At 39.2% G+C, this 23,001-nt stretch overlaps 2 protein-coding genes across 2 annotated transcripts in view; one reads left to right on the forward strand and one right to left on the reverse strand.

The window, feature by feature from the left end:
* Positions 1 to 22: 22 nt before the first annotated feature.
* On the reverse strand, positions 23 to 3,543 carry LOC130160578 (hatching enzyme 1.2-like). Its single transcript, XM_056363181.1, has 12 exons — positions 3,410 to 3,543; positions 3,268 to 3,321; positions 3,131 to 3,193; positions 3,005 to 3,055; positions 2,870 to 2,929; positions 2,726 to 2,772; positions 2,383 to 2,452; positions 2,182 to 2,296; positions 1,515 to 1,687; positions 564 to 645; positions 220 to 341; positions 23 to 139 (listed from the first exon to the last, which is right to left on the reverse strand). Exons 1-12 carry the CDS (start codon positions 3,441 to 3,443, stop codon positions 117 to 119), a joined length of 894 nt encoding a protein of 297 aa, XP_056219156.1. The 5' UTR covers positions 3,444 to 3,543; the 3' UTR covers positions 23 to 116.
* Positions 3,544 to 5,678: 2,135 nt separating this feature from the next.
* Positions 5,679 to 23,001, forward strand: part of igf2r (insulin-like growth factor 2 receptor) — a 47,746-nt gene continuing 30,423 nt past the window's right edge. The window contains exons 1-6 of the mRNA XM_056405304.1: positions 5,679 to 6,409; positions 9,089 to 9,228; positions 17,865 to 17,983; positions 20,958 to 21,056; positions 21,883 to 22,015; positions 22,685 to 22,796. Coding sequence (XP_056261279.1) covers positions 6,273 to 6,409; positions 9,089 to 9,228; positions 17,865 to 17,983; positions 20,958 to 21,056; positions 21,883 to 22,015; positions 22,685 to 22,796 — 740 coding nt within the window. The 5' untranslated portion in view covers positions 5,679 to 6,272. The remainder of the gene's footprint in view (positions 6,410 to 9,088; positions 9,229 to 17,864; positions 17,984 to 20,957; positions 21,057 to 21,882; positions 22,016 to 22,684; positions 22,797 to 23,001) is intronic.

Consider the following 23,001-nt stretch of genomic DNA (forward strand, 5'->3'; position numbering starts at 1 on the left):
TGTACAATCTACTTAGACTGACTGCTATACTTAAAAGAAATAAACAGAGAACATGTTTTTATTTTTACTTTTATTAAATTTCATGGCAAATGCAGGTAAACCATCACTAAGCCCGCTCACAATGATCTCATCCGCTCATCTGAAAGAGGAAATATGGTTTTAACATTGTGGAAATGCTTTCACTGTGTATTGAAAAACAGTGTGTTTACAGGTTGTTACCACAGTGGTAGAGCCTGTTCAGTCTCTGTATGTCCAGCTGGCTGAGATGTGTCCTCTGACCCATCTGCGCTCCGCCCTGCTTGGGCAGCATCGTCGGACTTCCATTTAGACTGAAGAAATACCTGCAACAAAAAAAAAAAAAACAACAGTAACATTTACATGCAAGTCAGTCACTTCCATTTTTGGAAAAAATAAAATGAAGCTACAGTAAGGACAAAATGATTAGATTGTAAAATTAAAAAGAAAAAATAGTAATATTCAAAATATGTTTTAATGTAGATTGCAGCTGTTACACTTGGCAATGATAAGCTGTTACTGAAGAAATGAGGATGGTTAGGACTTACGACCCATAGTGCATTATGGAGTTAATGTCATACGGCAGGTTCAGAGTGTTCCCACGTTTCACCTTGAAGTTCTTTTGTCTCCCTTTAATCAGAAATGTTCTGAATGATTTATTAGGCTTTGGTCTTTTGAAGCCATAGCAACAAGTTGAAAATACAGTAGCTGTGTCCAAATGTGCCATATTATATACTATTACCACAGAAATCCATGTGGGTTCAATGTTGTCATTTAAAAAGGATGTTTCATCCATATCCATTAACCTTACCGGCTCCCGCTTCAAAAGTGTGTCCTGCTGTTATTACAGACACGTCTGAACTAACTAACCCCTCGACTCACTCACCTAGAACTTATGGGAAATGGTGTTTCCCCAATATTATTCAAATTATAAATCAAAATATATAAAGTAGGCTGGAGTTTTAGTTATTAGAATTTCTACAAAGGTCAATGAGATTTTCTTACATCTGAAGTTCCAGTTTCACCTCAGCTGCCTAAACTCCGCATCTTTGAACCTCTCACCCTGATCACATGCTTCTCTGTTGTTATCTAGATGAAGTTAACCATTTTCCTTTTTATGTTTCATCCTTTGTTGTGTGTCCTTTTGTTTTTAACCTTTGATCTTTAACATAGTGGCACACTATTTGTCTTTGGTCGAAGGTGGATCAGCTGATCAGGTGACCACCTGCTGAGCCCATTTACAACAGAATAAAGATCTGTAAAAGGACAATGAAGACAGATTATGCTAATACTCTAAATCTAAAGCACCTTTTTATGTTTCTAGTTTTAATATATTGCAAAGAAGCGAGTTTGAATAATTCCACAGCTGTGGCTGCCGAAGTTTTTCTGCCCCCAAAAACAGATGCATGGAGTTGTACATTGGCAGAATGCAATAGTTTGGACACAGCTAGTGTTTTTCATATAGAGAATTAAGCTTTTTAAAAAAGTGCCGTGTTCACCTGGCATGATGCTTTGCCACTGCACAGTGATGTACTGATCCCGGTCCTTGCGGGTGTGCTCATGATGCAATCCCAGTGCATGGACGATCTCATGGCAAAGGTTCCCCACACTACATGACCGAGCGTAATACACTGCCTGGGGTCCTCCTCGACAGCCGACGGAGGACGCACAGCTGGAAAGTTAAAAAACAAAAAACAAACCTCCAGTGGTGTCAAGACATGCAGTTATAGTTTTAATTCATTTGTTTTGGCAGGTGTTGAATTTCCCCTAGGGGCTAAATAAAGTATCTATGTCTTTGAGATTTCTGCCTCCTCCTCCAACATAATGGAGGTGACTAAAAAAAAATTACATTTGAAAAATTCTACATCTTTTCAATAAACACACCATCAGCAGTTCTGAGTGGAACTACTTTCTGCTAAAGAAATAGTCCCTATAAAGCAACTATAGCGCAACACTGACACTGCACTACATTTTTAATGCTGTCAACAACAAATAATTCAGTTCTCCTCCTACACATTGGAATAGCTTATAGTTCCAAGTGCCCATACCTGTGCTTTTATTCAACAATTCAAATAATAAAGTAAAAACAAAGTGACAGTTTTGTAGAGTTTTGTCTTTTGAATGAACTGACCCTTTAACTGAAATATCCCGGGACATATTCCTCACCCTTTGCCGTTGAGGAACTTCAGGTAGCTCAGCTCTGTGGTGCGTCTTTGGAAGCGAATACACGTGAAGTCAGATATCATTTTGAAGGCGGTGTAGATGTTTGACTCTCGATCAGCTGTTAGAATGAAAACATAGAAAACTGTTTTACCATCTTCACAGCACTGGTCTCACATTATTAGAGTTAGAACCACGGCAACCCACCCACGTCATCACCGATGGTGAAAGGTACGATGGCGTCCAGCCACAGAGTCTCCACAGCATTCCTGTCCTCCTGTAAAGGTTAGACACAGACATTCAGGATCATTACCACTGAACTAAACACTAAGACTCCAGCAAGACTTACAGAAGTCGTCTGACAAGTTCAGCTTCAACACTCCCTGTCGTTTTCAGTTTCGTCCAAAATTCAGGTCACATTATATTACAGTGTATGTCATGTGTGTTTCCCCTTTTATCAGAGATATTTCTTACTTCCTCTGGTCTAAAAATTCCCTGATGAAACTACATCTTTCTTTCAGCCATGTGGACACAATGTTCTCCCTCTTACCGGAATCAAAATGTCTCCCTCTTGGACAATCATGTCCTCCTGAAGCTCTGCAAGAGTCAGAGTGTAGGATAAAAACACTCAGTGTACATTGCATTTATGAAAATGATTATTTTTTTCCTTTATGCGGAACATTTAAAATTTTACCCTCTAAGGTTTCTGCACTGTTTCTTTGTGGTGGCTCAAGCAAGCTGGAAATATTCCCACCTGCAGAAATGTAAACATTAAATTAGATCATTTCATTAAAATCTCAAAAAGTTTTAAAACCCAATGACAACCAACCTGGTGCATCACTCGTCACATTGTGGGTGTCATTTAAAGGAATCGCACCAACTGACAAAGACAATAAGAATCAGTCAAAGTTGGATTATAACTGTAATTTCATATTTATGAAAATTGAGTTTGTACCTTTCAGAGATTCAGTAGAGGCCGGCCGCGGCACATCAAACATGGGCGTCACAGTAACATTACCTGTGGAAATTATGGCGTACATCATAAATTAGTCTTTATCTTGGAGCTAATCTAAAAGTCCAAAGGGCACCAACCTGTAGCAGGAGTAGTTGCAGCATTGTGGGATATATTTACAGGGACGCCACCAGCTAAATGAAAACAAAGAGAGAATGATCATTGTAAATAAAAGAAATCATTATGTAGCAGGATATGCTGTTTGAATCCTTCAGTCTGTACCTGTCGACACGCAGATGAAGACCAGAAGCCACATAGTGAAACCCAGCACAGGCTCAGAGAAAGAGAAGACCTCTGTTGGCTTTCTGACAAAAAACAGTTACCAAGAGGCTTTTTCATTAACAGGTGTGAGTCATTCACACTAATTATGACCTTTCAGCTTCAGTCTGAACTGCAGAGGGCGCTGTAGATTTCTTAGTGGTGGGTTTTTCTGTGGACACTGAAGAGTTTTTAAAAGTTGCGGTACTGACGGTGCATACAGAGATGCATCATCAGGAGAGGCAAATCAGGCAAATGTTTGGGGCCCCTAAGGACAAAGGGGGCCCATGATAGGCCCTCATATTGGCACATTTTCGATTGACAACTATAAACCCCCATAAACCTCCCATAAACACACTTGCTGTATGATGATGAGCTGCAGCTAGCATCTGTAGTCTGATAATTTGCATGTGAGACATTTAGGGGACATCTGTAAATTGTAATATCTGCCAATAGTCTGCATGTGGGGGTAGTTCTTCAATGGGATTCTTTGCCCTCGGGCCCCCCAGAGATCACCGGGTGCATATAATAGCCATTCATAGTGAATTGTTGTTTGCTACTAGTTTTTTCTCTCCATGTTTATGTTGGCAACTATACAAATGTATGATTACATCCTTTCAGCAAAGGTTTAGAATCTTAGAAATATTTCTAAGTCAAGTCTTGAGCCCAGTTTGGTTTTTGTGCCTTAAAAGTGTCTCACATATTCAGAGAGTTTAATACTTTTTGCCGTAGCTGCATTGAGATCCTGGTATTTACAGACATTTAGAAAATAGTGCTCAAGAATTACTCTGGAGGGGGGATGAGGAGCGGAGGTGCTCTACTAGGCCTATGATTTAAGACTCTCACAGTGTAATCACAACATTTCCTCTCATAGCTAAAATGTCCACTGTCAAATAAAAGCAAAAATGCCCAATAAATAATGAGCTCTTGAGGAGCTTTTCAAGTATGAATGTTGGAAATGAACGAATGCAAAGAAGAAGTGAGCTGGAGGAGCAAACATGTTCAGATTTCTGAATAAATACAGAATACAGGATTTTTCAGCAGCTGAGAATATAACAGGGGGAAAAAAGAAATTGAACATTGTTTAGACAGCTGGTAGTCAATGAATAGGCAGACTGCTTTTCTTTCACAAAGTGATGAATGAGGGTTTTTATGGCTCCCAGCATGACCACTAGAGGGCCCAATACGACACCCTGAACAACTGAAGGCTCTCAATCAAACTGTGTTGGTTTGTTACCCTGAGCTTGAACTTTCAGGCACGACTGCAGCTTTCTCCCAGGCGGAGGACTGACTCTCAACAAACTCCAGCAGTAAATGTTGGTGATGGCTGCGGTCAGAGGAATATGAGCTGAGGGTTTAGTGGTGAATGACGCAGGATTAGAACAGGATCGCTCTGCAAGACATAACTCAGGGCTCAAAGTCAATCTCGACTATCTAGCTATGTGCCATAAAGAATGCTGCGTTCAGGTGTCCTTGAACATGCAGCAGTATAATATGCATGTAACTAGAAATGCACTATGTCTATTCTTTTAATCAGTGAGTTGTTCTGGTCTTATAGCACCAGGATGTTGATGAATGACATGTGTTTATTGTTATTAATGGTGCTACATTCAGGCAATCAGAGGCAGTGCATACTACACAGTACACTAAACTTTTATGTGGTTTTCTAGATACAATCATATTTTACAGTTTATATATTGTGTCCAAGTGATGGACTCTAGAGTGCAAACTTTACAGAGGTCAGTTTAACACAGGCTTTCCCCCTAAATATGTGTAGCCACCAAACCCAAGGTTTAACCATTATCAGGCTTACTTATGCAGCTTACAGCTTTTTTCATTGGCTGAATAATACTCTCTGTGATGAGTCAGTTACTGCAACTGACAATTATATTCTCAATTAATTTTATTGGTCTCTAAAGAGTCACAAAATAGGGGAAATCCACATCACTTAGTACCAAAACCCAGGTTTTTGTCATCTGTTCAATCCCGTAGCTTTAAATGTAAGAGATGGGGGACAAAATCCTCATTCTGTGACAAATGTAATCACAAGTATATCTAAAGCTGATATGAGGCCTCAGCCATTCAAATTAGACAAATCAAGCGCATGTCTGCACAGTTGAAGTCTTTTACAACTATCCTTCCACTGCGGCTCATTTAGGACACAGTGTTTAGGGAAAACATCAGTTACATAAAAATGCATTAGGAAAGGATTGTTTAATGGTGAGAAGGCGATTACAGCAAACAAAACCAGTTTTGTTGATCAAATTGGGGCCTAAGACAGACAGACAGGCAGACTCTATGTTGTTTTAAAAATGACTTAAAATTAATGTGGTGAACTGAGGAAACCCTGTTTGAGGCTATTTCCTGTACTCTGCCAAGGACCGGAAGGATTTGGTCTGGGTGGTAAAACAGCACAGAAGGTTGTGGGAACTTTTTCCTTAAACCTGAGCAGTGCATGCTGCACTACTTTATACCTTGATGCACCTTGGTGTTGCAATAACAACTTATCTAATTTATGGTTTATTGCCTCACTCAAGTGCCTTTATATAGATAGAAGACGCTACCTTTTCATATTTATCTTGTTGTCTATTTCTGAGTTACCAAACATAATTTCGTTATGTGCCTACAATGACAAATAAAAGTGTCTTGCGTCGTAGCTGTTACATTACAATTTTCCCACAGGCCCTGAACACAGCATCAGTCACTATCATGTGATGTCCTGTCATGTGGTGCAGTCACTTCCTACTGATTTGGTCCGGAGCAGACAGACTCTGCTGTATCATGTCGTCTTAGTCGGGCTCCTCAGACATTATCCACTGCAGTGAACATGTTGTTTCGGTATAAATCCAGCCGTTGTGCGTCTCTGAAGCTGGGCCTTTGGTTCGTGGCGAGTCTTGGATGTTTGCTAGTCCGGTCCGGAGCAGAGGAGGACAGCAGCAGCCTGTGGTACCAGGACCTCTGCAGGTAACTAACACACCTCCGGAGCAAACACTGCAGCTACGAACACAACAAATAACAACATTACAGCAATTCTTCCCAATCCTTAATAAAGCTAATTCTAACTTGATTCATAGATAAGTCAGTGGATGATTTATTTGCCTGTTGTCGGACACTCCGTGACTCATAACAAGGATGAAATGAAACATTACAAGATTTCCTGTTAAATTTACCTTATTAACAATCAATTGGCTCTTCGTTTCAGTTACAATATCAACTTTTACATTTGGTTTGCCAGGCTTGCTAACGTTAAATTACCTGTATCAACGATGCAAGAGAGCTAATATATCGATGAAAACAGTTTTCTTGTCTGAAAAACCGAGCTGCTTGATAAGTTTTAGTCGGCCCACAGTTGAAATGACTCTCTGGAACTCTGTGAAAATTATCTCAGGCTAAACGAGTTAACGGTTATCTCTTGTTTTTGTCAAGCTAAAGTGTAGCCTAGCTAACTGCTAACGCTACATCACGCAACTGTCATGTAACAGCTAACGCTAACTGTTAACACAGTAAATCACATGTTTTAGAAAGAGAGTCTGGCATGGCAGCTTTTACATAAGAAAACATTCACTCAAGTGCTGCGTTTGAATATAAATTTGAGGTACTTGTACTTGAGTATTTCCATTTTATGATACTTTCACTTCTATATTTCATAGCGAAATATTGTTACTTTGTATTTCACTACATTTATTTGGCAGTTTTAGTTACCGTTTACTTTACTTATCAATATGTTTGTATACTGAACATACAGTATGAAGAGCTTGTAAAACATAATCCATTATTAAACTACCCACCAGTGTATACAAGCAGAATTAGATTATCAATAAGAAAACCACGTAATTTTAAACATGTAAATATAATAAACATTTCATATTTCCAGCTTTTCAAATGTGACGATTTTTTGCTTTTCCTTTTGAATTATTCTGACTTCAGTTTAGTTTTAATAATTGTGAGGTTTGGACTATTTGTTGGACAAAACAAGCATTGTGAAGGTGTCACTTTGAATCTTTACAAACCAAACAATCTATCAATTAATCCAGCAAGGAGATAAACCTTAAAGGAAATAACAATTGGTTGCAGCCCTACATAGTTAAAAAAAAAAAAAAAGATAGCTCCACTTCAACCAACTGTTATTGTAAAGAAGATGTGCATTAATACATAAGTAATAATAATCTAATTATTACCTCCCCTGTGACTGTTATACTGTTATACTGTTATATTACTAGATCTGAACAGTATAACAATCACAGGGACCATTTTTTCTGCATTGAGTACTAATTTTTATACATGCTCTTAATTAAGATACATTTTCAACTTTTGATGCAGGACTTTTACATGTAATGGGGGACTTGTACAGAGTGGTACAGAGTGGTCTTAGTGGTTTTACTTTAGAAAAGGATCTGACTAGTTCTTCCACCACTGATCAGAGGTAACATTATACTGCAAACTGTCGGCTAAATACAGTGTTGTCCTCCTGTTGCTCAAATATTGACACAGCAATAAGGGTGAAAAGATAACAGGTAGGTCGGGCTGAAATATCAAGCCTGTTGCATTTCCATAACAATGTTCATGTAAGTAGGCTGTTTATAAACAGAGATAGTTCGCCAGAAACTTTTGTCAGGTTTATTTGCAAATGGGATATAGGCAGCAGTAGATGAAGTGTCATTCAGATCATTTACTTTTATTTATCATTTACTAGAGTTGTGTGCAAAAGTTTGTGCAGCCCTGGGCAGATGACATATTTTGATGATTTTTGTAGTGAAAATAATTCAATGCAACCCCTGCAGCATACAGACATTTAAAAAGAATGGGCCTCAAATGTTAATGCGCTGTTAGTTTTTATTCCATGAGCGTAAAAAACAGAAAAGAGACGCTCTCCTTGCAGGTCGCTCCAAGTGCTGAGATATTTTTAGGCTGTCTGGCTCACACAGTGTGTTTAAGATCCGCCCATTTTCAATGATGTTCAGGTCAGAGGACTGTGGGAGCCGTTCAGAAAGCTCCAGCTTTTTTTTCTTGAAGTGCTTCATGGTGGACTTTGAGGTCTGTGTCAGATCAATGTCTTGTTTTAGAAACAAGCTTCTTTTCGCTTCTTGACTGACTGCAGGACAAATGCATCCAGTTTTTGCTCATATTCACTGGAATCCCTTCTTCCCTCTATCTTTGCATTGTGCAGTGTGTCTGTTGTTATGTCGATCAGTTTATCGATTTATCGACTAATTAATGCAGCCGTAAATCAGATGATTCAATTGCTTAATCTATAAATTTTCAAAGTGATGAAAAATACCCATCACAACTTTCCTAAGGTTGAAAATTTGCCTGTGTTTTTGTCTGACCAACACTCTGAAACGTCAGTATAGTCAGTTTATTACTATGAGACAAAACAAGCAGCAAATCCTCACGTATGAGAAGTTGGAACTAGGTCATTTTTGTCATTTTTGCTTGCGACAATAAGTCACTCAAACATTTCTTTACTAAAATAGTTCATTTTTCTGTCGATTAACTATTGTTTCAGCTCTGCAAGCCAATTTTAATTTATCTTCTAATGTCAGGAAAATTTTGTTCTGTGGATCAGTAAATCAATCAATATGGAAAAGTCTCTGCACCAAGTCTGTCCTGTGTCCTTCATGTCTTTTATTTCTTGCGTTGCAGTTATAAATGGGAAGCTGTGGACCGGGATAACAATGTGAGCTACACGTTGAAGCTCTGCGAATCTTCACCGTCAACCAGCTGCGGCCCCGGCACCGCCGTCTGCGCTAGCAGCCTCAAAACCAACACCAAACAGTCTGTTGGTAAGTACCGGTGCACACTGGGACACAGTAAAAGTTTTGCAGTTGCATCAAAAGCTTTTATCAGCCAGGTGTCATGTCACTCTGCTGGAGAGATAAAACACTAAACAGGAAAGAAGCTAAGAGGAGAAAACATGATTGTTTAGGAAAGTTTGATCAAGGTTTTGACAGGTTCTCTTCAGCATGAACGATGACTGTGTGTTCAAATGCAGCTTTTCTAATAGTTTAATGGACCTGGTGACATTTTAAGGCCTGTTGTGTCATTTTTTCAAATGTCACTGTGGTCAGAGACTTTGTTCCTGTAGAGAGCTGCAGATGTAAAGGAGTGTTTAAGTGCAGTTTCTGTGGTTTGGAGGGTGTCAGAGAACCTGTTTTCAGCCGGTTGTCTTCTGTCACAGTGAAGAATGTGATAGAATACCTGTGATTGGCCAAGAGTTAAATGGCAGAGATGATTCATTTCCCTTTAGTTTGGACGTGAGGGTTAAGCCAGGCAGCCCCAAATCACTCGCCCCAGACAGAATCTACCAGACTGGTTGTTGTTTAATGTACAGGTTGAAGGGGGGCGGGGTCACAACTTGAGACCTGTGTGATGATGCTTTGAATGTCCCCGGAGAAGATGTAGACCACATTGCCACCACATTCCCGCAGTGTCTGCACCTGTTTTCTTCTTACTTTGTGCAGTTCTACTATGAACAGAAAGTGATTGTGCCGTTCTCTCTCTCTCTCTCTCTCGCTCAACACTGAGGATGCAGTCGTGTTGTTTGAATAAACTTTATTGGCATTGTCACTGGACATAAACGACAGGGGGCTCCGTGCTTATGATCAGTGTGAGCTCCTCGTCGTGTTTGGCTGATTGACCTGTGCAATGTGAGAATAGGTTTCACAGGTGCTCATTCCAACGTGTGCAGTGAAAGTTACACAATTTACAGGTTCAGTAAAATCACAAAGTGTCTGCTCAGCTTTATGTGGGAGTCGTAACGAGAGGATGGCTCACCTGTTGTTGTTTTGGCGTTGGCTGTGGCCCTCAGTCACCTGTGTAAAGTTCGCTTATAAATCAAGGTACTGTAACGTCTTCTTTGCTGTACTTTGGACATCATTCGTTCTGGCTTGTAGCTCCTCAGGGCCACAACCTGTGTGAAGTTGCAAATTTCAGCTCAAAATGTGGTTTAGCAATCGTCACCTTTGTCCCCGGCAGGAGACAGGCTCAATGTCATAAAAACAAATAGAATAGATTCCTGTTGTCGCCTTGTGTCCGACAGCGTTGTGCAGGATAATTGAATTTGCTTTGCTGGGGAGCAGCAGTGTGTTTACAGCAGGAGTCGGCCAGAATCCAGCATGTTGGAGTTTACTGTCACAGTCTGACCATGAGCTGATGCACAGTTGGCACTATCTGAGTCCGATGCGTCCCTTGTGTCACATGACAGCCACACAGCAGAACATTTAGTGGCTCTTTAGTGACACTGCTTGAAAAAATCTAATTCCTAGCAGCTGGTGTGTTTATATAGCTGCACTGTGGTCATTTTGTGGGTATGAAATTAGCTGTGAATTAACTGGGAGCAGGACTGTGGTCAAGAACATTTGAACTGTGAAATGCTGTAGTTTGATTTTTTTTTCTCCTCTTTCTAAGACCTGAAGTGGAGTGTGGTGTTTAAAGTGTGTCTGCACATCAGTGGCTGTGAAGGGAAAACAATAGAAACAGTGTGTAGAGTCTTTTTGATTACTGATTTAAATATCTGGAGATTTTGAACAACTTTTTTTTTTTTAGATATATTTTTTTTAGATAATTTTGACATATAAGATGCACTACTGCCTCTGCATCTCTACTGTATAGATAGATAGATAGATAGATAGATAGATAGATAGATAGATTATCAAAATATTTGCAGATTCATTTTCTGTCAATTGGCCAATCAGTGAATTGACTAATTGCTGGAGCTGAAGTTGCATTTGTCATAGAACCTCATCTAGTGCCTAATCTCTCACTGTATATGAGACCTGATGAATATCCTGCTCTGATGGAAACTGCAAAACAATCAATATAAGAATAGATGTTAATTAAATTTACAGAAACTAATAAATCAATGGAATTTACACATGGTTTAAACAGTGGATGAGTTTATGTCAGGTCATAAACAGCGACTGAAGTGTTGTGAGGGGACTTATTGTTGCTACATCTCATATACAGAACTCATGACATGACCAGTGAGGGGTTTATTAAATGTCGAGAGAAGTGCAGCTGCATGGATCCATCTCTCAGAGCTTTATTGGAACATTAGCAGATCTGATCTCTGTGCTGATGAGGCTGAATCTGCTTGTGTGTGTGTGTGTGTGTGTGTGTGTGTGTGTGTGTGTGTGTGTGTGTGTGTGTGTGTGTGTGTGTGTGTGTGTGTGTGTGTGTGTGAGCAAGATCCACATCTGTGTCCTAGAGGGGCTCTTTGATACCAGCAAAATCTTCTTTCTGCAGTTCAACCAGTTAGACCTTTAACCAGCTCATGTGCTGCATATATATATATTTTTAGATGAATTAATAAAATCTGTAATAAAAAAGGATCTGGGAGAGTTGTTCTAATGTTGATTATTAGCCAAACACCATCTTTCTGTTAATTTGTGGTTAACTTGTAGCTCTTGTGTTAAAGTTATGTGTCACTTATCAGACCGGACCCTCAGTGATCAGAGACAGCCCTGATCTCTGATTAATACAGCAGCCTTAATTGATTAAGCTGAATCTAAAGCAGCTCTCAGACCTTCTCAGTCATGCTTCATATTTGGAGGCTGAAAAACAACTCTGCTCCTGGAAACCAGTTTAAACTGAATATAGATGACTCAATGATGAAAATAGTTGGTTGCAGCTATAGAAGTTATTATATTGACCAAGAAAGTAAAGCTGAATTTTGTTTTAGTGAAAGAACATTAAAATCAAAAACTTGAAATTGAAAAAAATAAAAAATGTTCTTATTCTTTACATGAGTTACCTTTTGTGCAAATTAGAGCTGCAGCAATTAGTCGATCCAGAAAGAAAAGGTAATCAATCATTCAGTCATTTCAGTAATTTTCAAGCACAAAATGTCAAACATTTGCTGTTTCTAGCTTCTCTAATGTGAGGATTTGCTTGTTATGGGGTGTTTTTTTTCACTATTTCTTGACATTTTAAAGACTAAATGATTAATTAAGAAAATAATCTGCATGTTAATTGATGATGGAAGTAATTGTTAGTTGCAGTTTGCATCACATGATCAAAAGTCTCCCCAGCTTGTTGTTTCCTGTCAGAATGAGCGTTGCTAACTTGCCCTGTTAGTATGAAAGTACTTGTTTGTTTATTGTTCCCACATCAATCAGATTCATTCATTTTTAGTTCCCCTCCACACTGGCTCATAAGCATCCAGAAGCAACGGGCCCCTCTGTGGTGAGGGCCCCACAGTTTTGAAAACCACTAATTAATCCAGGGGACCCTTTGAGCTGCTGCATTGTCATTCATGAACATACTTCTGATATGTTTTGACATATTTTATAATACTAGAGTTAACATGTAGATATAAATGTTAAACATCTTTTCTTTATTCTGATACACAGTCATTTGTTCTTATTTATATCACTAACTAGTTATTGTTTTACTGGATGTCCCTTACATTTGGTTTTTAATCTGAATCTGTCCTTCACAGTGGTCAGAACCTGTGCTTTTGTTATGGAAATGGTGTTTTTATAATCACTCAGGCTGCAGCTAGCTTGATTTTCTCGATTGATCAATTCATTTTTTTATCTCTAAAATGTCAGAAAATAGGGAAACTGGTTGATATGAATTCCTTCGGTCCAGAGCGATGTCTTCAAATGTCTAGTTTAGTTCAACCAATATCCAAACTCTACAGATATTCAATGTAATGTGATTAAAAGAAATTGGAGCCAGCTAATGTTTTGCATCTCGTCTTGTCACTAAACAAGTAATATGTCACATGCATTTTATATTTAATTTTACCTGACGGTGACTTCAATTTAGACTCGGGCTCACCGACACTATTTTGGAGCTGTTTTTGACTTTCAGTTACGTCACCGTCTTTGATTTTTGTCCGTGAGCTCACTAAAGAGTTGCTTCCACGCCTCACAACAACAACAACTTGTCCTGCAGTGTGAGGCCGTGACCTTCCCCTGGTGACAAATTGGTGTTTGGTTGCTCTCAGCCAGGCGGTGTCATCTGACTCACATTTCTGACTGCGACAAAGAGCTGTGTCGCCCGCTGAAGGCTCTGGACTGAATACTGCCGACTCATATTGTCAGTAGGAGACATGTCCAGCTTTTTTTTGTTTTGTTTTGGTTTTTTTGGGGGGTTTTTCTCATTAGATTTGAGTTATTTCCAAGAGTGAAGATCACAGATGGAAAGTGAAAGAAGCAAGAGATGGCAAACAAAGAGAGGTGTGGTCTGATGATTTGGAGTTTAATAAGACTTGCTGACTTATCACATGACCCAGGAACACATCATGGAGCATAAAAGTTCGCAAAGACAAACAGACATAAATCTCTCTCTCTCTCTCTCTCTCTCTCTCTCTCTCTCTCTCTCTCTCTCTCTCTCTCTCTCTCTCTCTCTATCTCTCTCTCTCTCTCTCTCTCTCTCTCTCTCTCTATCTATCTCTCTCTCTCTTTCTCTTTCTCTCTCTCTCTTCTCTCTCTCTCTCTCTCTCTCTCTCTCTGTGTGTGTGCTGCTTGTTTAAGGCTTCATTCATGCTCTCTGATTGGCTGTGTTCAGAAACCATAATAGTGCATACAATAGTGCAAATGAGCAGGTAGCAACAGATAGGTTATATAAATACCAGAAAGCAAATCTTATAAAATATCAAGTGTTCCCTGAAGTAGTCATTTTGTGTTCAATGCCTGTACGGCATAGGGAATGAAAGACTTCTTGTAAATGTTGGGGCCCTCATTCAACAGCCAGAGAGGAGCAGTTCAAACTCTGAGTGTAGTGGGTGTGCGGTATCTGCAACTATGTTAACAGCAGGTGGATCAGTGGCTTGGATTCATGTGATATACAGTGGATTGCATGTGCTCCCATATTGTCATAAAAAGTATTGATATTAGGCCACAACTACCAGTTATTTTGTATTATTTATTAGTTTTCTGATTACCTTTTAGATCAATCATTGATTAAATTTCCCAAGGTGATATCTACAAATTGCTTTTCTTGTGTGACCATCAATTCAAAAGAGATGATCCTAAAGATAATCAATGTACTAAAAAAAGGGAAAACATCATCATCAATCTTCTTCTCATGGCTTCAGCTATTCAGCCCACGACTTCACTGTTATGGTTCACTCTCACAGTGTCGTTTTCAGCAGCAGCTCTCAGTGAAGGAACTCTAAAAACCCACTGAGCCCCACCTGCTCAGCATCAAACAGTGGGCAGACGCAGCCAGAGACCAGCTGGTGAAGAAAGTGGAGCATTTAGCAGCTAAAGAGCCAGGTTTTTCCCTCGGGAGTTGGCAGAGACCCAAAGCTGAGCTACAAGAAGAGTGAATGTTGGACTCGGATTCACCAGCTGGACTGAAACACAGACTCCAGATAAATGATGATGCTGCTCTGTAAATGCTGGATGAGCAAATCAGCAACTGTTTGCCAACAAGTTCACCATATCAGCTCAAAAACTAATGATACCTGTGTCAGTGTTGTGTTCACAACTTGTGTTTAAAGAGTCAGTTAATGCAGATTTAAATGTGTTAGTGGTACTTTTTTTTTTTGTTTCCCAAAGATCTTTTTATTAGATTTTCAACAAATGGACAGAATGCATATTCGTATAGTATACAATGGGTGCATCAGTGTAGCATTACATTAACAAAATATACAATTTGTAAGATATAACATATATATGTCAACTCTACAGCACATGTCCATATTAAAAGAAGCAGAACAGGCAACCTTAACCCCTTCAACCCTTGCAGCCCAAGCCCATTAAACAGCTATATAGCATTTATATACCATATAAAAAGGTATTTCTCCTCTGGAGTTTTACAGGGAGGAGCTGGAAGTCTGGTTTTACATTTAGAGGAGGAAGAAAGAAGAAATAAATCAATAACAAAGGAGGGGTTTAAAAATGGATAAACTTCTATAATCTGTATTACTGACAAAAGTCATCTCAACAACAAATATATATAAATTAAAAAGGGGGAAATCTGTCCTTAATTTGAGTGAAGATTTTGAAAGTACTCTAGGAAAGGTCCCCCTATCTTAAGGAACTTTTTGTTGAGTCATAGACTGAATAGTGGATCTTTTCAAGGCTTAGACAGGACATAGTGTCCCCCAGCCACTGAGCATGGGTGGGCAGGGTTTAAGCAAAGTTTTGGATAAGTTTAAATGCATGTTAGTGGTCCTTTTTATTTTAAAGTTCTGAACACAGGATCTGAATAAATCTTCCATATGTGGTTTACAGTTATAAATGAAGAAAAACAAACAAAAAAACAACAATTAATTCTTATATTTGAGTAATAATCAGTCTTCATTTTTGCAGATAATCAGTTAATCATGTAATCTTTTCAGCTCTAAAATGTCCAGAGACATTTCAGCAGGCTGCATGATCTGCTTCTTCGCTCCCTGTCTGTGTTCGCAGTGTCTTCATAATAGCTGTGCTAATATTACTGGACCTATAGTTGAAGCAGCGCAACAGGCTGGAACATGAGCTGTGCTTCACATGAACAGTGTTCAGATACAAACAGCCCAGCCAGCAGCAGTTGTGTATTTGGTGTTAGTAGGTCACTGTGTTGTTGAGTAACATTCCTTTATGGTCGCCTTGTGATAGGAGTCCTGCCATATCAGAGGGAGCAGAGGGCACACACTCACAATAACATGTCTAGAGTTTCTCTGAAACTGCCTGTATGGCAATGACTGTTATGTTCATATCTGTGTAATATTTGAAATTTAAAAGAGAAACTAAAATGCAAACAAAACAAAAGCATAAGGACCAGAATAAGGTCACCTGTTAAACACAGACAGATACATAAATACAGTTTATTACAAAGGGATGAAAGTGCCATTGCCTTTCATAAAAGAAGCTTTTATGTAGTGAACTGAAGCCATCATTTGATTAAGAGCCATAAAGATCTTCAGGAAGTAGATATCACTTTGCTCCAGAGACAGATTAGATTAGATGTCCCAGTAAATTTGGATTTCTGCTCAGGATTTATCATAAAAATTAGACTTTTCCACTCAGAATCTCTCCAGGTCATAGAAGTGCACTGAATGTCACAGAAATCTACCAGTAACTTTAACTGCTCGTGTACCTTGGATGATTTGAAAAGCACTTGGTCTGTTACTACAAATAAATCCTGTCTTTAAACTGAGACTGAGAAACAATTTTACCACAAATTAAACCAAAAATGATCCAAATGACCAGTTAATAGGTGACTGCACAACTCCACGTATCATAGGCAAAATATAGAAATGAGCAAATCTTTATTTGTCAAATATATGTGTATATGTATATAGATAGTTTTATTTGCTTTTAATATACAGGAGGCGTTATGTTTTCAGGTTGTCCATCCATCCATCCATCCATCCGTCTGTCCATCAAGGACGCCTTGAGGGAGTTTTCTTCAAATTTGACACAAACTTTCACTTGGACTCGGTGATGATGGATGAACTGATTAGAACTTGATGGTCAAAGGTCAACGTCACTGTGACCTCACAAAACGTGTCTTTGGTCATAACTCGAATTCATACTTTAATTATGATAGAATACACTTAATACCTTTTTATCTTATTCCTTCAAAGTCTTCACTTTATTATGCGAGTCTGGACAGATGAAGATGGAAACTGCAAGTTGACTGTTGGTGGTGGCAAATAACTGCAAGGCAGTAACTGTAGTTTATCTTCCTTATCCTACAACCGTCACTGTTACGTATTACCTCACCACACATAAAGCATTTTTATACATTTGATTGGGGTTGAAAATCTACAAACACTTCAGTAAGCAAAGCTGAGGATCTAATGGCAGTTTGTTTTGTTTCCTGTTTATTGCACGAGCAAACATTTTTCCAGCTTCATTTGACAACAGCCTCACAGACATGAGTTACTCTCACAGTGTCTCATCTGGCCGACCTACTGCGAGTTTATTTAACTGCCTTAAATCAAGTCGGAGGCTTCACGCAGGATGTTTTCCCACTGCTGTCTGTGTCTGATGATGATGATGATGATGATGATGATGATGATGATGATGAATGAAGACTGTGCTGACTGCAGGGTCAGGATATTACGGTGCAGAGGTTTATCTTGTGTGTTTGTGCGTTTACAGGGCAGTGGGTCAGTAGAGGTTGAGCTATTATTCTGCCAGACTGTCTGCTTCAGCAACAAACAGGGGCATCCAGTCTGAGAGTGAGAGACTGGCTGTGTTTGTGTTGGATTGTCTGACAGACCTTCACTATATTTATTTATATATCTTACATTTTTGATGCGTCATTTATCAGATATACTTTTTTACATGCACCGAGATCTCTACATCTTTATTAAATTCAACATTTGTGTAATGAGTTCTAATCGTTACTGTCCACAGTCACAAAACATAAACATTTTTGTTTAGTTGTACATATCTACGAGAGAAGCTAAAGGCTTTGAAAAGGATTTAACTGTCTGTAACTGACTCTGTGTTTCTCTGTCTTGGATGTACAGGTGAGCTGTCCCTGCAGAGGCTCTCTGGCACAGTGCTGGATTACAACAGCACAGAAAAATGTCCAGAAAGCAGCAACAGCATACAATCCAGCATCAGCTTCCAGTGTGGGAAGACCATGGTAAGACTCACAAACAACACGTGAAATATTTACAGTTTAATAGTATTGTTGATTAATTTTTTTTTTTAAGTGAAAAGAGGTAAATACAACCTCTGCAGCAAACATCATGTTTACCCACAGAAAGCTTCAGCTTGTGTTTCTTGAGGTGGTTCATGGTGGGTTTTTTTCTGCTCTGGAGCTTCTTTTGACTCACTTTCTTGACTGACTGCAGAACATCTACATTCAGAATGGGCTGATGTTTAGTACAATCCATTCTTCTGGCCGCCACTCAACCCTGAAGCAGAATATATCCACCCCTGTGCTTAACAGCTGGCAAGTTGGTTCCCAGTACAAACTGAGATCGACTGAACCTGGCCTGGTCAGAAGCCTGGTTTAGGTATAAATGGCCTAGCAATCAGGTTTCATCAACAGAAATCCATTGTATATGCAGTTTATTGCATATCGTAGCTGACACTTTGAACATGTTAGAAAGGTTCAAAGTAATAAATTGTACTTGAACATGTAGTTCTACCATGAATATGCGCTTCAGCTGTTGTGAAATACGGAGGAAACGTTTAGTCGGCGCTTTATATTCAGCACAGTATGACTCGCCAAAACATTAGACAGCAGACACCAGGCTGATGTGATGGAACTGAAACAGAAATTAAACCCTGACAAATATTTTTGAGTTTTCATTTGACTCAAATTTCAATAAACTGAAGTTTTAGTAATTTTTTCTCTTTTCTCTCTAAACTGGTGTTTATTGAATTCTGTCTGCTGTCAGCTAGAATGAAAGGAAGTGAATCTTTGAGTGGAAACAATGTAGGACAATGACGGTCACCTGCTCATCTGAGTCAAAAGTCAGTGTGACGATGCGGCTGAGCGGTGGGTTGACATTGACGTGTCATTTCCTGTTGAATTTTATGTTCCAACAGAAGATGATCTGCACTAGATTTTTCAGTTTCCAAAGTCTGATGTGGGGAAATGAAAGTGGCTTTTATGAGACTTCTCATAAAAAATCTCATCTCATGCTGATAAGAAGAAGTGAGGAGTCATGTGCAGATGATCTGTGAAAAATAATGAGCCTGAGCAGGAATGTGCCACTGGTACAGACTGGACATTTAATGTTTCTTTTTTTGTTTAGTCACTTTGCACATTTATAGACATGATTTATATTTTGCTATAAATATTTTGAGGAGTCTTTAACAACCAGAGAGAGACTGGTGAAGAGGAAAAACAAATAAATGTCACTTAAACAAATTAAAAGCTTGTATTCAGAACCTCTACATCAGATTGACTTTATCAGTTTAATGCAGTATCTGTAATATATTTGTCTTTTTCTCAATGCAACCCTTATATTTGCTGCTAGACAATCAGAACTACATGGTAATGATTTACATGCTGTATATTGCGATTATGAATAACTGACAGTGGGGTCCAAATGTCAGAGACCACTTTACCATGGAAGACTGGTCTCAAACATTTGGATGCTATTCTATATAATGTATATTAACTTGATTTAATCATAAACCGTAACAAACAGTAACAAATTATGCGATATAAACCTCCAATAGCCAGGACCACACATATTGTTTGTGGTCCTTGAGGTCTAACAAACGATATTTCCTCATTTGCTTGCAGTGTTCTTCGTCTTTGTTGGTGCTTTAAAACCAAATGAGGGAAACAGTGTGAAACCAGAGCACAAGAAAAACAATACAGGGAACATTGCTCCATGGTGATACAAGGGTCAAACACTCCACAGGGAACCTTTTTAATATATAACACTGTCATCATTTTAGTCTTGTCAGGGAGAAATGAAATTCATAGTTCTTTAAATAATAGTTTTTCTATTCCTTCATAATGTTAATCAGTGGTTCACTTCAGTAAACGTTCTCACGTTCCAGAAATGACTAAACTGGGTTAGTAAAAACACAATGTGTCTTGTGAGACACCAAAAGAGACAGAAGTTGGCCTGTGGCAAAAAAAAGTTGCTGATTTGGCTGAATGTGGATGAAGAGTGGGAATTAAAAAGACTCTTTTCTGAGCACATGCTCTTGAGAAGCCCTTGAACAAGCACTGAACCCGCGTCTGCTCCAGCAGCAGCAGCAGCAGCAGCAGCAGACTAAGGTCGAGCTGGGCAGCGCTCAGCTGTAAATGTTACTGTAAAGTAAAATATTTATAGAAACGTTGACTTTGCCTGGTGTCAACAAGACCAGAAAAACATCATCAATGTCAGATCTGAGCTCTCTGCGATCCTCTGCCCACTTCTCCATCCCCAGATCTCTCAGATCTTCAGATCAGCTGCTCCTGGCCGTCCCTTGGTTGAGGCTGAGCAGAAAGGGTGATTGGGCTTTTGCTGTAGCTGCCCCAAAACTTTGGAACAGTTAACCTCTTTTAATTAAGTGTTCCCCTGCCTATGTGGACATTTTTAAGTCTAATCTTAAAACCCACATGTTTTCTCTGGCTTTCGAGTGTCCATAAAGATTTTATCTTTCACTTTTATCCCTTGTGTTTTTAATTCAAACTGTTCCATGTCTGTCTCAGACCATCAGACCATGAGATAGTTAATGCATCTCATTTGAGCTGTTTCTATGTTGCGTGTTTCTTGTTGTTTTACATTGTACAGCACTTTGGTCAACTCTGTTTGTTTTAAATGTGCTTTATAAATAAACTTGATTTGATTTGATCCAAGACGCCTCACAGGCTTCCTGAGACCAGCTTCAGGCAAATTAACATCTCTGAGTTCCCCTGAATATTCACATGCAGCAGATACAGTATGTTAAAAGTGGATATAAACACTCAGCGTTTTACTTTATAACTGAAACACTGGCACATTTCTGTTTGTGAAGTGATTTATATCCTGTGAAATGTTTAGTGTCTTTGTTCCTCTCTGCAGAACAGAGCTGTGAACGGCGCAGCATGATAATGCTTCCACTCAACCTTATCAACATGAAACTACCTGTCTGACTCATTTTGCTGTGTTTGTGTGCCACAGGGGACCCCGGAGTTCGTCGCTGTTTCTCAGTGTGTGCATTACTTTGAGTGGAGGACCTACACCGCCTGTAAGAAAGATAAATTCAAGCCACACAAAGAGGTATGTGGTGGAGAATCTGATTTTAGGGGATGACTCAGTTACCAGAGGGTTTCTGTGTGTAAGAATGAAACTGTTGGTGTATCTGTGAAGGTTTTGGTGTGGTATGTGCAAGACATTGAGCCGAGGAGGTGTTAAAGTGGCAACAAAAAGCTTTCCTCCCACTCCTGTGACGATGTACAGAGTTAAAGTCATGTGTTTTGTTTATCAGTGTAGAGGACAGGTCACATGTCGTCACATTGATCGAGTTAATGTGAGCTTAGCATGGAAGAAGTGAAAGAATGTGTGAAATGAATTCATGTATGAGCTGTTGTGTGAAATAGCTTAAAGATTTTTGTTTGTCAGATGAAAATCAATTTATGAGCATTTTTATTTTTTATAAATTTGTATATTAATAGACTGGGATTTGTTTTTAAAAATGTTTGTTCTTCCATGAAATAGTTGATTTAATGAATAGAAAAAAAAACACGATATATCTCCTATAACAGGAAAATGCTGGTGCCTAAATCAATTTAGAGCTTGTGAAGTTCTCTGAATTGAAGTATTGAAATCACTTAGTTGTAGCCCTACCAGTTACTACATTAAGTGAGAATTTGCACATAAACCAGGAGCAAATCAACCTGCAAAGAACCATGTTGTGTGTATGCAAACGTCCCAACATGTAGAACATTTGAACAGCCACACTAAGGAGGAGTTTTCTTTACTTTTAACTGCTTAAACATATCATTTCTACCATAATTCTCCATTTTCTGTGTATGAGTGTAACATCGAGTGATTCTGACAGTAATATGTCAGTGTTGCAGTATGAACCTACTTCCTGTGTGTCCAGGTGCCCTGCTACGCCTTTGACTCGGACGGCAAAAAGCACGACCTGAACCCTCTGATCAAACTGAGCGATGGATATCTGGTGGACGACGGTGACGACAGCATCGACTTCTACATCAACATCTGCCGCAGTCTCAGTGAGCACCTGAGGGAGGGTGGATGGATGGATAAATGACTTAGTAAATGGATGTCTGATTGCATTCAACATTTATCAGTATGAGAGTTGTGGGTATGTGTGGGCGTAATTTTTTTTATTCAACTGGGAAACGGTTGAATTTGATTCCAACAAGAGTCGTCATCTTCAGTGGCGAGTTGGACAATAGAGACACCACAGAAGAAGAAAAGAAAATGAAGTTTCAAAGTGCACAGCCAGCTGAAATTGAATTGTCTTTTTGTACATCACTCTCTACCTCCTGTTGTTCAGAAACTAAGTGGGTTTGGCCCCATTTTAGCCCCTAATTGATCGCCCATGACTAATTTTAGAGTTGGGCAGAATTTCTTTGAGGCACATCAGGCAGTCTGATTAATCACCTGAATGATCAATAATCTGACTGGTGGACGGTTACCTGGATCTCTGGCATGTCAGACATTTTGGCTGACTGTTTTTCAGATTGAACAGTTCAGCATGGCTGCTGTCAAAACATCCATTATAATCTGTAATCAGCTTGTTTTAATAGTGGAGTAGAATTTTACATGTTAAGTTTGTGTGTGTTCAATGTGATGCACTGTGCGTTACCAGCCCTCCAAGCTCATTTCCTTGTATAAACAAACATCGTCGTCTTGTCCGTCATCTCCTCCTCTTTCAGACCATCCAGACAAATCCTGTCCAGAGGGCTCTGCAGCTTGTCTGGTCACCAGTGACGGCTCCTACAACATGGGCTACCCCACCAAAGCACTGGAGCTGGTGGACAGCGACAGGTACTTCCTTAAATGAATGTTAACTGCTGTCTGCAAACAGCCTGTAGAAATCTGTGGGACAGCTAGAGCTTTGATTGAAGAACGTTTTCTTAAAAAGGTTCCATGACTGTCAGAGCGTCCACGATTTCTGTTTGGTGATTTGTTTAAGAGACTGTGTTTTCATTAGGGCTTGTGTCAAACATCCATGTCTTAAATGTCTGTGTAG

The sequence above is a fragment of the Seriola aureovittata genome, chromosome 19, assembly GCF_021018895.1.
Source record: "Seriola aureovittata isolate HTS-2021-v1 ecotype China chromosome 19, ASM2101889v1, whole genome shotgun sequence".
Classification (NCBI taxonomy): Eukaryota; Metazoa; Chordata; class Actinopteri; order Carangiformes; family Carangidae; genus Seriola; species Seriola aureovittata.

Bases quoted from the DNA above. Each gene is read 5' to 3' on its own strand.
- LOC130160578 (XM_056363181.1), bottom strand. From the start codon at position 3,443: ATGTGGCTTCTGGTCTTCATCTGCGTGTCGACAG. The intron at 3,194-3,267 runs GTTGGTGCCCTT...TAATTTCCACAG, and splicing joins TGCAACTACTCCTGCTACAG to GTAATGTTACTGTGACGCCC. The intron at 140-219 runs GTAACAACCTGT...TTCCTCTTTCAG, and splicing joins GAACAGGCTCTACCACTGTG to ATGAGCGGATGAGATCATTG.